At 37.6% G+C, this 14548-nt stretch overlaps 1 protein-coding gene across 3 annotated transcripts in view; it reads left to right on the top strand.

Annotated features, from left to right (window-relative positions):
• Positions 1-14078: 14078 nt before the first annotated feature.
• Positions 14079-14548, top strand: part of cfap144 (cilia and flagella associated protein 144) — a 31937-nt gene continuing 31467 nt past the window's right edge. For all 3 annotated transcript variants that reach the window (XM_077199953.1, XM_077199954.1, XM_077199952.1), the window contains exons 1-2: positions 14079-14283; positions 14357-14416. In XM_077199953.1, the coding sequence (XP_077056068.1) occupies positions 14154-14283; positions 14357-14416 (190 nt within the window). In that variant the 5' untranslated portion in view covers positions 14079-14153. The remainder of the gene's footprint in view (positions 14284-14356; positions 14417-14548) is intronic.

Consider the following 14548-nt stretch of genomic DNA (forward strand, 5'->3'; position numbering starts at 1 on the left):
CAGGAAGCAATAAAGTGCACCCAGACCAAACATTGTCAACTTCTGATAGGTCGAAGCAAGTTGATCACAGGCACGCCGGAAGTATGGCAGGGTGACGCATCGGCTCATTCCCTCTTCAGGGAACCGAGCTTACAGTCGGTTACAGTTGTTGAGGCTGTTTCATCCGATTTAAAACTAGTTAAAATCATTGAGTGATTTGTGGTTTATAACAGAGAGATTTATCAGATTGAAACACTTCTCACTGGATGTCGCAACGCTGTTTAATAATAGTGTCCGGGACCGGGAGTAAACGCAATTCCTTTAAGATTGCGTTCCGTTATCCACTGGGCTGTGCTGCGTAGTTCAAAGTAAACTAGTGGAACAGCTGAAAACAGCACTATTTGTTCTCTATTTGTGTTACTGACCGTGAAACCGCTTCAGATGATTCAGTGACGGAACGGTCCAAACGAATCCGAATCGTTTCAGAGCGTTATGCAAAAGAGTTTGGCCAATTCATGGAAAAGAAATAATCGAACAAAGGAATGATTGATTCACGAATGATTGATATCGCTGGTTCAGTCGACAGAAATACAGGACACACATAATAACTGCTGAAATATTCGGACTGAAAACGTTTCTCAGGTCGTTCATGGTACACACAGTGCGTATAGCTACAGCTGCAGGCGCCACTGCGGCCACGCGCATATCTGACCAAATTTAGCCGCACCGCCAGGAAAAGAGGAGGAGGGAGGTTGGGGTGCCCTCGGGCGGATGGAGATGACTGGCGGGCCAGACCTGGCCCTCGGGCCGCCAATTGAATAGCCCGGCCATAGAGGAAACCGGTTTGTTTCCTGTGCAGGGTGCTCTAGAGTGATCGTGGCCTCAACAACCTCAACTGAGAGACCTGAGTCTATGAGTTGAGCCCTCTCAGAGGCCAAACACAGTGCAATAGAGAGAAAGAGTTGCGACACTCCCATAGACCGCCATAGGAACTTTGGAATGTGGAAGTAACGCGTGTCGTGGAGCAGCCAATAGTCCCAAACACTGATAGTTCCAGCATTGAACCCCATTCATTTTCAGTGTTTCCGAAGTACGCTCGCTGGTAAATTAATGAAATTACTGTATTTTTTTTACTTTTACACACATTAGCCGACCACTCGTGAATCTATTCAGTTGTATATATATTCAGTACATACATACACAATTAATATATTATGTGTATGGGTTAGGGTTAGTAATGTGTGATTGAAATATATATACATCTCTCCGGTTTCATTTTATGAAGTTAATATTTACCGAATATTGCTGCAAATAGTCTATGCTTTCTAAGTTATGGGAGCAGTCCATTTCCCTCCTAAATCATTTATTTGTACATGCACAGCGTAATTATTTATATTTTATGTTGGTTGGAATTCTGAACGGACCGCCACTGCAGACCTCTTTGCGTGATCACGAAGGTAGGCTAATGGCTGAATCGGAATTTATAAGCAAGATCACGGATCAATAGCCTAATACAGCCCAGTTGTGCTAAAATAAATATCATGAGATGTCCATCATCAGATGAAAGCCAGTGCTATTACCAATGCGAACATGAAGACTAAGCTTTTCCCTCCAAAAAAACCCTAAAACTTATCTAAGTAATATACAGTATTTCGTTGTCACCCTGCCTCTCCACATGAAAAAAACTGACATTAACTAAATGCAATAATGCAGTAACAGCTGAAAAAGTACTTTGGTGTGTGGTTTATTTTATATTTCCGTTCAATAATGTAATCGCTGCTGTCTGTCTCATAGAAGAACATGACAGCCAGCCTATGTTTTGGAACTATTGGGGCTTACATGAACCACGTGACAGCCATAGCGGCGACATCAATGCATGTCGCAACTCTTTCTCTCTATGGCACTGGCCAAACCCACACTTCCATAACTCTGTTCTCCAGAACTCCCGGAAGTAGATCAATCAGGGAAACCATGTACAGATGCAGTACAGCCACGTCAGCAACTCCCTATGAACTCACAGTGAGTGACTGGCCTAGCTTTATTCTTTTCACAGCTGACACGATGTACTCTATGCGTGCAGGTGAGAGGTATGCCTGTATTGACATTGAGTCCCAAACCACGCCTAGAAAAGTGGTCTTCTGTAGTGGAGAAAGCACACTCTTTTTGGCGTTTAGCCATAACCCCAACTCTTAAATGTGGTCGAGAACGACATATCGATGCCGAACCACCAACTGATGCGACTGAGCCAGAATCAACCAATCGTCGATGTAGTTCATGATGCAGGCCCACCCGGGCCCAATGGTAGCGCCGCAGGTGCTACAAACACATTATTAGTTTGCACGTAAGAAAAAGTGAGAAAGGGAAATTCCCGTCTGCCGAGTTCCCTTCGCATAATCTACGCATAATCTACGCACAAGTGCTTAAGCATTTTTGTTGTATGCTGAAATCAGTGATTTGAATTATTTGTTTCAATAAAAAAACAATAATAATTTTTTTAATTCACAATTGCTTCACGACGCAATCACGCAGAGTGTCCCACAGCGTCATCTCGACGCAATGCAAGTTCACTTGAAAGGGAACCTAGTTATTGTGTCAGTAAATTGGCCAGTGCCACCAAAATGAAAAGTGGTCAAAATGTTTAGATGTTGGCAGTCAACCCTGGAAATGTTTGTTATATGCAAATTTCATTTTTGTTCTACTTTTTTTGTTGACACTGACTGCTTTCTATAGCTACTATACAATCAGTTTTGTCTAGTTCAATGCTATTGTGTATCACACTGAGCTTTTTAGATACAGATTTGAACATTAGGTAAAAGTTTTCTAAGAAAAGTCAATAGTTTAGTACACAGAAAAATTGTTTGCACATTTTATACAGATCATTTATTTATGTAGTAATGTGTTGCATGTAAACATAAAATTACACTTGCATGTAAAATCATATATAGTAAAAAGACAATTACCACAATGATAACAAGGCAAACTCTATACATGTAGGCTATATGCTTCCAAATTTGATTGGCTGACTGGTAATATTGTGATTCCTATTTCGTACTTCATTGCTATGGTAGCCCTGCTATGTCTGACAGATTTTGATAATGGCATTGATCATTGTCCATGTGATGGCTCACATGATGAAAGAATGTCATAGTTAAGCCAATTGAAATGTTAGAAAATGTTCCTTCCTTATTTGCACATTGCCAAAACACAAACAATTTGCCTAAATTAATAAGACATTTAAATCTGCTTTAAACAAGAACACATTGTTTAGAGATCTGAACTTATTGTTGTGAGAAAAAAAATGTATCATTCGAAAATTGAGACAAAACGATTGAGGAAAATTGTAAAATCAGACAAAAAAAAAAACTTCGATTTAAACCACATTACACCTCAGGACATTTACTAAAATGTTTCTAAAATTATTTTTAGCAATGATAAACCACTTTACAATTTTATTCATTTGCACTTAAACATGCTTAATTTTGATATTTTATTTGGCATGGCCCAAATTACTGACAAATTGTGATTTTGTGCTCAGAAAGACACAATCTTCAGAAGACTGCACCTTGAACATTTTTTACAAGGCTATTTTTATTCATGCGAACCATCAGAGCCTTAGTGTGAGTCTTTAAAAAAAAAAACTAAACATGTATGTGCGCCCACTGACCAGTCTCATTCATGCACATTAAAGTAAGTGTTGATCGGTTCCTCAGGGTGGCAGTGAAAAGGAACCTGGAGCGATGACACAAGGCAGCTCTGTGTATAAGTGCCTATTACTGCCAGAGGTACTGTCAAATTGCATCAGTCTGCACCACACAGACCTGCAATTAGTATGAAACCATTTAGCTTTAGTTTGCCTTTGTGTGGAAACTAGTAGCACCTCGATTGGGAGTGAAAGATTCTATAGAGCCAAATAAATCTCTGAAGACAGCAGCCTTGTTAAAAAAGATGAGCAATGATTGGATTCACATGGGGTATTCATTGTTGTTCTGATATGAATGTCATATTTTATACAACAGTTCAATTAGACGTTAATTTTAATTAACTTACATATGGCCAGTTATACTTCATCCATTTTTGCTCCGGTAAAAATAGTTCCAAACAAAGCCAGTGCATCTCATAGCAACACAGTTGTTGTGTTTTGTTCCTGTATGAATCAGGTTTTTATTTTTTTTATGAATCGGTTGAATGAAGGATTCAATAACTTGCTCATGAAGAGACACTTTTTTGTTCCTTAAAGGTGCAGTGTGTATTTTTTAGCGACATCTAGCGGTTCGATTGCGAGTTGCACTTAGGGCTCAGCCCACTGCTCACCCCTCCCTTTCAAAGAAGCTACGGTGGCTAAAACGGGACAAACATGTCGTCGTCTGAGACAGCAGAGAATACCCAGAGTAAGCCAAGAGTGTGTAACATTGTCACTGTTTATGTACCACTGTCCATTATAAACCACATCATGGATAAAGTTTACAAAGCCATAGTCAGGTGAGGATCAAGGGTCTTAATATATAATATAATAATAGTAATCAGCTGATTGTCTCACAAACGAAACCAGCACATTTCTCCCCACATAGCAAACCCATAATACAGCGAGGGAGAAGAACCACATTTAACTATGCAACTATATATTTTTTCTAACAGGGTAGTAAAAGTTTAGCTGGCTAAATATGAGCTGTTACTGTGGCTGAGCTGGTTAAAGTGTAAAGCATTGTTTAAACTCGACGCCTCCTCATGAGCCCAAAGGTGCGCGTGGCAAAAATGACATGATTGTAACAGCGCGCGTGCATCCGCATCCCCTAGACACCATTTACTACACACAATAGGCTTTTTTCTCTGATTTTGAAAACTCTTCGCGATCGACTTAAAATGCTACCAAGATCGACTTGTCGACTGCGATCGACGGGTTGGTGATTCCTGTAACGTTACTGTTTTACGGTCAATGACAAGAGTACTAATCAGCTGTCTCACGAACGTAACCAGCTCTTTTATCCCCACATAGCAAAGCCATAACACAGAGAGGGAGAAGAACTAAGTTACATGAAACAATCCAACTACATATTTTACACCACTGACAAGGGGAAAGCCACTACTCACAGTGTTTATGGCTCTTTCAAGGTAGTGACGAAACGCGCTCTGTAGCGCTGTTTGTTCCCTATTGTCTACGGTAGAAACATGACGTCACAATATGTCGACCTTCATAGAAGGGGGTGCCCGTGGTTATGTAGATATAAATGTCTCATTCTAAGGTAATAAAAACATTACGGTCTATTAAGTAAGTTCTTTATACACCACTGAAAACATAGTTAGGGATGTCATATTGCATTTCTGTTAATAGATACTCAAAATTTGTACACATTGCACCTTTAATGAATGGGTTGTGTGAATGATTCAATGACTCTCTTATGAGGATAATTCACTTGTTTCGTTAAACTAATCAGTGTTTTCAAACAAATCGGATGAATGAATAATTCAATGACTCAAAGACAGTCACTTATCTCCATCTACAGCCATAACTATGTAATCTGCCGACGAAGCCACGGAAATTCCCCACCGTTAAAGCAATGACAGTCTTTTTTATTGAATAACAAGAACACTATACTATGAACTACTAAAACCAAGTATAACAAAGTAAAAAAATGCATGGGTAATAAACAATATTACACAAAGACATGAAAGAAAATACATGCCTGTACAATCTGAATTGCTTTCTGTGTTTTTAAGGGCAACATTGTACAATACACAAACCCTCAGATTATGTTGCGTCATTTAAATATAAATTCTAATTGGTCATTTTACTAATCAGACAAGCCAGCAGTCAGCCTCATCTAGCATTCATAATTTGTAATTTACAGGTACATTGGATAAAACAAGTTAATTTTATCCATTTAGAGTTGTTTCATTTAGAATACATTTTTGAGGTGGCTCAGCCTCCCTTGCTTCCACTGATGAACCACCACTGCAAGAGATCCGTAAACTTCAGTTTACAAAGAAGGACTTGAGAAAGATCTTAGAGTGATCCACTTTACACAAGAACCTCTACATCATTTCAGGCCACACGTCAACTATACCTTGAAGCCACCAACTTTGTAATGAGGACAGGCACAACGACCAAGATAAACACACCACCAAGACACCACTCTGGTAGTCTGAAGAAGTTTAAGGAGTTAGTCAACATGTTTGAACAAATCAGAGGCACTTGAGCAAAGTGTTTTAATAAGTGTAGGCTTCACTTAGCGTAACCTGATCACCATTTAGGCTCCATGGGAGTGACATGCAGTGATTGGCATCACCTCTGTGGTGCAGACGTTGCTGTTTTAACAGTGGATAAGGACAGAGGAGAGGAGCCTTTGTGCTCTTATCTGTACATACTGCATGTGGAGTCGCCACCTCAGTTTGGGATCAGTCTAGCTGTGTCTCTTAGTTCCTTCTGAAAGCAGACCAGAACAACCACGTTCACATCAGTAACATGTTCACAGCATGGCTCATGCCTGGGCATGCAGGTCTGAACTGTTTTACACTGCCGTTGACCCTGGAAATAGCAGGGTAAGGGTTTGAAGAGACCCCAAACACCGATGGTCAGTCATCACTTAGAGGGGCCTCTCATTAGTTCTTGTGTTTAAAAGCATAGGGGAGATTGGGGCTTAAGGTCAAACCTTTTTACTCCAGTGTTAATATTAATGTTATTTATTAGTTATTTATGAACATTTAAGTTTATTCATGAAAGCCAGTTTATGTAGGCACGGTTTTGGTTTAAAACAATCTGAGTATTTCAGGAAACTACTGAACAACTTTAGAGATAACATGCCTAAAACTGCGATTTTATGGGATAAGTAAAATAGTATTTACATTGAAATTATATTGTCTAATATACTTCGTACACACACAACCCCAGTTTTATGGGTACTTATGGTACTCCATAATGATTTTTCAATTAAATTCATATTTATTTGTATAGCGCTTTTTTACAATACATATTGTTTCAAAGCAGCTTTACAGAAAATGCATGTTTCTACATTACAATTCACAGTAACCTGTTATCAGGTGACTGTGTCAAAGTAATTTCCATATCTCCAAATATACAGTTGTAGATCACACAAATCATGCAGTTAGCTAACATCATGTATTAATTCTAGGCGGAAACACACACATATACAGGTCCTTCTCAAAAAATTAGCATATTGTGATAAAGTTCATTATTTTCCATAATGTAATGATAAAAATTAAACTTTCATATATTTTAGATTGATTGCAAACCAACTGAAATATTTCAGGTCTTTTATTGTTTTAATACTGATGACTTTGGCATAGAGCTCATGAAAACCCAAAATTCCTATCTCAAAAAATTAGCATATTTCATCCGACCATAAAATAAGTGTTTCTAATACAAAAAAAGTCAACATTCAAATAATTATGTTCAGTTATGCACTCAATACTTGGTCGGGAATCCTTTTGCAGAAACGACTGCTTCAATGCGGCGTGGCATGGAGGCAATCAGCCTGTGGCACTGCTGAGGTGTTATGGAGGCCCAGGATGCTTCGATAGCGGCCTTAAGCTCATCCAGAGTGTTGGGTCTTGCGTCTCTCAACTTTCTCTTCACAATATCCCACAGATTCTCTATGGGGTTCAGGTCAGGAGAGTTGGCAGGCCAATTGAGCACAGTAATACCATGGTCAGTAAACCAATTACCAGTGGTTTTGGCATTGTGAGCAGGTGCCTGGTCGTGCTGAAAAATTAAATCTTCATCTCCATAAAGCTTTTCAGCAGATGGAAGCATGAAGTGCTCCAAAATCTCCTGATAGCTAGCTGATTGACCCTGCCCTTGATAAAACACAGTGGACCAACACCAGCAGCTGACATGGCACCCCAGACCATCACAGACTGTGGGTACTTGACACTGGACTTCAGGCATTTTGGCATTTCCTTCTCCCCAGTCTTCCTCCAGACTCTGGCACCTTGATTTCCGAATGACATGCAAAATTTGCTTTCATCCGAAAAAATTTGTTCAGAAATGTCTTTCTGTGTCTTACCCTCTTGCTTGAGGGTGTCAATGATGGCCTTCTGGACAGCAGTCAGGTCGGCAGTCTTACTCATGATTGCGGTTTTGAGTAATGAAACAGGCTGGGAGTTTTTAAAAGCCTCAGGAATCTTTTGCAGGTGTTTAGAGTTAATTAGTTGATTCAGATGATTAGGTTAATAGCTCGTTTAGAGAACCTTTTCATGATATGCAAATTTTTTGAGATAGGAATTTTGGGTTTTCATGAGCGTTATGCCAAAATCATCAGTATTAAAACAATAAAATACCTGAAATATTTCAGTTGGTGTGCAATGAATCTAAAATATATGAAAGTTTAATTTTTATCATTACATTATGAAAAATAATGAACTTTATCACAATATGCTATTTTTTGAGAAGGACCTGTATATATATATTTAAATAATTTCTATATAATTTGTTGATTGAAATAAATTGAGTTAGCCAGGGGAGAAAAAAAATATATTATTATTATGATTAGTAATAGTAAGAGAGTAGCAGAAATAAACTGATGCCAGTATTTGTCAGACAGAGAGTAAAGTGTTAGCAGCACTGCCAGGTATGAAGTATGTTAGCAAACTGGCAGAAACTGGCCCAAGAACAAAGCTACTTCAGGCTTTCTAATGACATTTTAAGGGGATAGTTCACTCAAAAATATAAATTCTGTCATCTATGATGTATGAATTAAAATTTTTAGGTGAACTATCCCTTTAAGCAAATCAACACACTGAATTTCTTTCTAAAAGCGAGACACAAAACACTGTCATCTCCCGTCTCTTTGAAAATATGTTCACATGTTATTTATTATTTGATTGTTCTGTTTGTAACAAGAAGTATATTAGCACCAGAAAATTGACAATTATATGATATTATAGTCAAGTTGTGCATATTTTAGTGCGGAATTACCCTGTAAAACCATGGCGGGCCATCTGCAAATGAGAAACTGGCACTGAACTAATTGTTCATCTTTCACCTAGTTTAAATCCTCCATCATTCAACTCATGGCAACTGATTACATTAACACAATGACTTTAAATTATCTTTCCTCACCCTTCTCTTTTAGATTGCTATGTAAGATAAAGGGATTAAAGATGTATGATTTATTCAGATTAACATGATGGACAGGAATTTGCTGTCTGGAACACTTTTAGCCTCTGAAGTAAAGACTTCACTGTAAAGGTTTAATGGGATGTCTATGAGTCTCTTTGAATTTAATGAGCCCATCAGTCTCAATTTGATGGGTGGAAGCTACTGTGCTACAGTAAGTGCTGTCAGTGGTTCTCTTGTTTTTGAGTCATTGTCATGAGAAATTGCAAATTTTTTAGATTTTTTTAAAAACATATTTTAAGTAGATATCGTTAGTGGTGCAATTACAAGTATCTTACATTTATTTGAGTTTTTGTCTTGTTTTCCAGACAAAAATATATTATAATCTTTTATCTTTAATTTATTTATTTTATAAATTGATACTTTTCTTGTTTTAAAGGGTCTGTGCTTAAAATAATAATAATAATAACCAATATGACAACTTGAAATGCTTTTTTAAATTATTATTTGTTTCAGTTAATTCAATTTTTAAAAAAAATATATTTTAAAGTATTATAATTAGTTATGAAAAGATATTTTGCTATTTTGTTTGTTTTATCTGATGTTGAGTTGTATATAATTTTCCAATCGTCAGTTAAGAATTTTCAGCCACTACCAGCATTCCAGGGAAACAAGTGGGAAAATGAACTGATGATAACTCTGATCCTCGGCTTTGGACTGGTTCCTTAATATCTGTCATACTCACAAGAACCCAAACACAGCCTCTTTACTCCCACCACCTACCCTGGACATACGCCCAAACAGGCCCAACTCCCAAATGATACTCTGCAAACACAACCTGGCCTCTGCAAAGAAATCCAATCCGTCTTTTGTCGCCAAGTAGTAAGTGGTAGTTGAAGACAGATCCGACATTTAGCTGGCTCATCACCTCAGAAAGGAGGGAATGCCTGTTCTGATTTCTGCTGTTTCTTAAGACAAATGAGACAGGTTATTTAACATATCCTGGTCGTATTCCAAGGATATTAATCTTTAAAACATAAAAAAAGAAACTGATATGGATGGATGGATGGATGGATGGATGGATGGATGGATAGATAGATATGAATGAATGAAATTTGATATCAGAGCCAACCACGAAAAATAGGTAGATATAAATGACTGAAAATTGATGTCATAGCTGCCTATAAAATTACTAATAAAGCTACAGGGACAATAAGCCTGCTCAGTTTGCCATATACTGTGTCCACTGACATTTACCGCCATCAAAATCCCATTAAGACACTGCTGTCTGATAAGGAGTCCTAATGAGTGAACTCTGGAAACTCTCTCACGTAGAAGACAGAGCGCAGCGGCCACGGAGAGCACGCTATAGTTGATCAAATGCTCTTTAAGTAATCAAGGTAACTCGCTATGGTTCTTTCCTCTCTCTCACCTGTCAGGACTGCTCAGATCCCACTCATGACGAATTCCATTGTGAATCCCCATGTGATAGATCCTTTTCCCAAACAAAAGCCACTTGAGGAAAGAATGTGAGACAAGCAGCAAGCTGTTTCTGTATTTGCCTTACTCTCTCTTTATTCCTCTGGACACTTAGGAGCGAACAAAGTGACAGTTACAGTAATAATGCTTGTTATAATATAAGGCCAGGGGGATAGAGGAAAAGCAGGAACACATGTTTTATGTGACATACTCGCTGAAATTATTATTAGCAGTGACAACAAAGAGAAGTGTGTGTTTCTATGTTTAGCTGTCTATGGGCGATGACAGAGGAGCACAACTCAGAGTGCAGACACTTGATAAGCTTGTGAAGACCAGACAGTATTTTTGCCAAATCAGATAACAGAACACATCAAGTGCCAATGTAAGTTAATGCAGTTAATTTAACAAATGTCAAACTAATAACTGCAGGTGATCATGTTACAAAAAGTAAAGCAAGCATAAAGTGTGTTAATTTTATTCTCTTTTTAGAAGAATCCAAAATGAAGATCCTCTGTCAGTCGTTATGGATAATCAATTTTGTATTACTCATAAAACAACATAACTGACATAACATAACTGAATGAATAAAGAAAATGTATAAGAAATTGTTATGTCTATGGGTCATTCCTATACAGTTTGATGCATTTTGGACTGAGCGGGTTATTTTTTAGTCTTGTCAGAGGAAGAATATGTCTGTCTATTATAAAGACACACTGGTCAAACTCAGGCTATAACCTAATAATCCTGACCAAATATTTTGCATTTCACATTCACAATCCACCCTGTTGCATGCCATATACACAATGCAATGTGTAATGGACCATGATAGTAGAGTGTACGTTTTAAGCTAATAAGCTAGGAAAGAACAACACGCTAGGAGAAGATTAACATTTAGATACATAAAATCTATTTTTAAAAAACAAACAAACATTTTCACGTCCAGTATAAATTGACTGGGTGGACATGTTATGTTTTACGCTACAGTTAAGTCACCTAAAACAGAGGAAAAGAGACACCATTTAATGACTGATCCTTACTTTGTCCTTGGAGTTGCTTTTCCTCAAATAATGTCACTTCTAAGTCATGTGATTTAGGGCATTTGCTTAAGATTTTAAAGGGCAAATAGCACTAATGTAACAGGGCGGACTGGAATTTGAGGGACAACAACTAATTTAATGCTTTTACACAAAAATGTGTCACAATAAATTGTATGTTATGTCTAAGAGAATAGATAAATGCATATAATTAAATTTAAAATTGCTCATTTAGAAACATATATGTACTGTAACCTTTATTTCAAAGTGAAGTTGGGAAAGTTTCTTAGAAATTATTTCTTATTAGATGCTAATCATTATGAATTAGTGTTAATTGTGGTACAACATCTTCACATTATATATAATGAAAATTAATGAATATCAATGATTAATTCATAAGGATAATCTGACAGAAAGAAAAAACACCTACAGTATATTAAATTAAAGGAGGTGCAAGTCCAAGCAAAAGACTTTGCCATATTCCTTTTAGTTGTTCTGCAACCTGAAATGAGAGTATTTCTGTATTATATAAAGCTATAACGTGTTCCTCCTTAAACATTTTACTAAGCTCATTTTGCATCGGCATAGGCTGCAGATGACAATCAGTATTAGGAATTGATTTGGGTTTGTGAAAATAGATCAAAATAAATCCAGCATGATTAGACCTGGTGTTGTTTATTCTATAATGATCATTTGGGAGCAAACTCAGGCCAATGTTTGCAGTCTGCAATATATCCTTATATCAAACCAATCAAGCCCAATTTCATTTTAAAGACTAAACACAGAGATTCAGGAGACACTTGGGCTGCAGGGTTGTATTCTTTTAGGTACATGGTCTCATTTTTCACCCTGAATCCTTTACATGGCCCTATAAACAGAGAACATGCTGCTGAAACTTTGATCCGGCTGAGGGAACACTTAAAAAGCCGTGCCAATCTGATTTTCAAGCGTTTCCCATGACCAGGTGGCGTCTCCAGTGATGGCGAGTGTATTCAGTATAATCAGTGCCATCAGTGGTGTATGACTCCTGGGGTTTATCTAGCTCTAGCAGATCGAGATTTTGCGGCTGCTCCCTCTCTGCCTGTCTGACTGAGGGAATAAAGCATAATTTCAGCTGAAGATGGGCGACAAAAAATGATGGTAGGATGGTAGGCGTTTATCTGAACCTCAACATACACTTCCTCACACCTGAACAAACACTTACATATATGCATTCACATTATCCCTGTGTGTATGAGATAGAGAATTATCATGGTGTGCGTGTAGACAATAGGCCTTGAGCGAGTGTGTTTGTATTTTGGCACAGATTGTGGTTATGGATGACTCATGGTTAGATGTGCTGGAAACTTTCTCACGTTCTTAAGCCTCCATAGAAACAATTCAGCAAGCATTTTTAAAATGAAGTAAAACTTCGGTGGAAAACAAAGAATTGTTAATAAAATGGTAAAACATATAAATAAATAAATAAATAAATAAATAAGTTCACAACAATGGTACATTACATGTGGTTGTGATGCGCAGAACAAAATTAATCACCAGCGTTTTGAGTGTAGGCTACTAAGGAATTTGAATCCACCAAGAGACACAATATTAAAGAGCAAAATGCTAATAATTGTATAAGATACAAGATACATTAGATACAAGAGCAAAGTTACATGAAAACCAGAGGAGAGTCTAAGGGGGACTAGGAGGGCAGTGGCCCGATACTATCCACAGGAAGGCTAAAAAGGTTTTGTGATAGCATACAATATTTAAAAATATTGAAAACATTAAATTAGCTGCACACGTGAATTATAGAAACATATGAGATATATTTCTTAGCTCTCCCTCATAGACACGCTCAGCACTTTTTATCTTTCGTTCTTTGCAGGATGGCGCCCGCTCTCCACCACTTTTTCTGAGCAGTTTAAGTCTAAGGCTTCCGACCACTTCGGTTGCATCAGAAATCACATACTTCCCTATCCTAGGCCTTATATATAGCCTAGTTGGTGAAAAACTGTATGTGACAAAAATGTCCAAATTCACAGTACTCATGTAGGCAAAAAGTACCCGGATGACCTACTACTTCTGTCAAGATTCTAATGTGTGCATACGATGGACACTTTAATATACCAATATTCAATTAATTTTAATAATTTTGGATTTTCTGGATATTTTTCTGAATATTTCATTTGAAAATTTCCCTTGCCAAAGATTGATTGATTGATTTTCTACAAAACATGATTAATTTGGTATATTCTTGGTTCTTATACCACAACAACTTTTGCACATTAAACAGCACTTTACATTAAAAAAATGTCAATCGCAAGAAGCTAATGGTCCCTGTTGGAGTAATATAATAACGGCCTTACAAAGGCTACCATTGAAATACATTAGGACAGAAAATACAATTCATGTGATAAACTTCTTTTGCAAGCCAATTGCTGGGGTTTGTGCGCTCTCGTGTGGAGAAAACATATTATAGCATTTTAGCGCTTATTTACGGTTGCCAAGCAACACAATTCTTAGAGAAGAGGTAAGCTGCTGGAAGTGATTCGGTGATCACAGTACACATCAACTGAAAAATAATTTATAACACTTTAGTCAATATGGCAAAACCTAAAGAAAAAGAGCCCGTGGACATAGTTCACCAGAATGCTATTCATGTCGAGACAATAATGAAGGAGCTGAGAACCCAGAAGCTTTACACGGAGTTTAACATAAACCCCTCCAAGAAACGTGAGTGCAGAGCTTCAAACGTCTCGCTGTTAACTTTGACTAAATATTTAAAAGAGCCTCTTTGTTTTTGCAGTGCACGTTTTGACTGACAAACCCATGTCCAACATCACCTACAGAAGGGAAGAGGAAGACCGTAAGTATTTCAACTACATTTGACGTAAGTTAGCAGAATTGAATGTAGCCTAGTTGCCGCCAAAACTACAGTTATGTTAGAGCCACAAAATATAACCATACATTTACATAGGAGTGACATAAGTGAAGTTCA

This window comes from Siphateles boraxobius, unplaced genomic scaffold (assembly GCF_051911475.1).
Source record: "Siphateles boraxobius isolate OS27281-9 unplaced genomic scaffold, OSU_SipBor_1 41, whole genome shotgun sequence".
NCBI lineage: Eukaryota > Metazoa > Chordata > Actinopteri > Cypriniformes > Leuciscidae > Siphateles > Siphateles boraxobius.